The 2,119-nt window shown below is 37.2% G+C and overlaps 1 protein-coding gene across 1 annotated transcript; it reads left to right on the top strand.

Moving 5' to 3' along the window:
* The first annotated feature begins 515 nt into the window (after positions 1 to 515).
* LOC141620108 (uncharacterized) lies at positions 516 to 932 on the top strand. The gene has a single exon (XM_074437063.1). It carries the CDS (start codon positions 516 to 518, stop codon positions 930 to 932), a length of 417 nt encoding a protein of 138 aa, XP_074293164.1.
* The last annotated feature ends 1,187 nt before the right edge of the window (positions 933 to 2,119 follow it).

Here is a 2,119-nt window from a genome sequence, read left to right as displayed (position 1 = left end):
ATGATGTTTGCCTTGAGTCCTTTTATAGGTTGAAGCTTGCTCTCACCACGGATCCAATCATCCGGGCTGCGGATTGGAGTCTCCCGTTCGAAGTAATGTGTGATGCATCGGATTATGCCGTGGGAGCGGTACTTGGTCAAGTGGTTGACAAGAAGCATCACGTCATCTACTATTCTAGCAATACCTTAGACCAAACTCAAAGCAACTAATCAAAAACGGAGAAAGAGATGCTAGCCATAGTTAATGCTATTGAGAAATTCCGGCAATATCTTGTGGGGTCCAAGGTGGTGGTTTACACTGACCACACCGCCTTGAGAGAACTAATGGTCAAAAAGGATGCCAAGCCTAGACTATTGCGATGGGTTTTATTGCTTCATGAATTCGATTTCGAAATAAGAGATAAAGTCGGGGCCGAAAATATGATGGCCGGTCATTTGTCAAGGCTTACGGTGGATGACCATGTGATAGTTGATAAGAGTGTACCGATTGATGAATGGCTATGAGAAGATTCATTGATGGAAATGAGTGTCAAGGTACCATGGTTTGCGTATTTGGCAAACTATGTGGTTAGTGGCTTCATTCCCGATGAAATGGAAGCAAGGGAAAGAAGAAAATTGAAGCATGATGCGAAGTACTTTTGGAAAGATCCTCACATGTTCCGAAAGTGTGGGGATGGTATGTTTAGGAGATGTGTGTCCAAAGAAGAAGGACTTGCGATTGTTGATAGGCTACATAACTCGGCCTATGGTGGATATTTGGCTACTTCAAGAACCAATGCCAAAGTGTTGCAAGGCGGGTTTTATTGGCCTTCTATGTTTAAGGACATTCATATGGTGGTGAAATCTTGTGATTCATGTCAAAGGACCGGGAATATTGGGAAGCGAAATAAGATGCCACTTACAAACATCTTGGAAGTCGAGCTTTTCGATTGATGGGGTATAGATTTTAAGGGCCCTTTTCCAAACTCTTGCGGAAATGAATACATCCTAGTTGCGGTGGACTATGTGTCCAAATGGATCGCGACTGTAACACCCCGTATTTTATAATAATATTTTATTATAAAAGTATTTTATTAAATTGATTATTTCGGAATTTAATAATGTATTTTGAGAAATATTATATTTATCGTCTTCGTTCTATATTTTATTATTTCTTGTTTTAATCTACTTTTGATTGAGTTAAAATGTCCGTGCACGATTTTACTATTTTAATATAATAATTAATTTTCTTATATAAGCTCTCCTTACGTTTTAATATGCTTCAATCCGATTTGTAATCAGATAATCCATTGTATAAGCTAATGGACCCAAAGCCCATTAGTTAATCCCTTATAAATAGAATTAACCTAGCAAGCAACTAGATCAATCCTTTTTCTTTCACGCGTGAAACATAACCTAGCAGGCAAGCTGCTCTTTTTGGTTTCCCGTGAAGTGCCGCACGGCATCCCTCCTCTATTTCTCTCTTTTGTTCTTCTTTTCTCCCTTTGACTTTGACTCCATTGTTGAATATCTTTCCTTCTTCCAAACTCATACACAAATTATATTTTCACAATCCTTGCTCTTACCTCTACTTCATATTCATCTCCAAATATTTTATTGGGAATTATTTGTATGGACCTTTTGACCTACCTTTAAGGTCTCTTATTTTTAATGGGTAAAGAAGAAAAAAGGTCTTTTATGGTTCTTTTATGGATTTGGATTCGGGTATTCTATAATGTCGGTTTTTAGGGACGTTTGAACGTGTTGGAGACAAGGATTTGATGGTCGTGTCTTTCTTGGAGGTTTTCATTAATTTGCATCATTAATTGCTAAAAAGGAAACTAGGTGTTTTCTTTTAATTGTGTTTATGCCAATTGAGTAATTAATATGATTTAATGATTGTCTTGTATGATTGGTACGTGTTAGATTGTTTATTATCATGTTAATTATATTTTCGCATGTTTGTATATGTTTTAATGTATTAATTATATATCGTATGTTGGTTATGTGTTTATTATGGGTGTCATGAGCGCAATTAGGGTTTACGAATAAACCCTAGTGGCGGCATGATAGGCGGCCAAGGGTTCTCTCCAGAGTTATAGCTAAAGCTAGTGTAACCTTGATGATGATTCAAGTGTTAT

The sequence above is a fragment of the Silene latifolia genome, chromosome X (genome assembly GCF_048544455.1).
Source record: "Silene latifolia isolate original U9 population chromosome X, ASM4854445v1, whole genome shotgun sequence".
In the NCBI taxonomy this organism is placed as follows: domain Eukaryota; kingdom Viridiplantae; phylum Streptophyta; class Magnoliopsida; order Caryophyllales; family Caryophyllaceae; genus Silene; species Silene latifolia.
Note: the sequence above shows the minus strand (reverse complement) of the source record. Positions and strands in the feature narration are given on the sequence as shown.

Excerpts from the sequence above, each read along its gene's own strand:
- LOC141620108 (XM_074437063.1), top strand. The coding sequence starts at position 516 with ATGGAAATGAGTGTCAAGGTACCATGGTTTGCGTATTTGGCAAACTAT.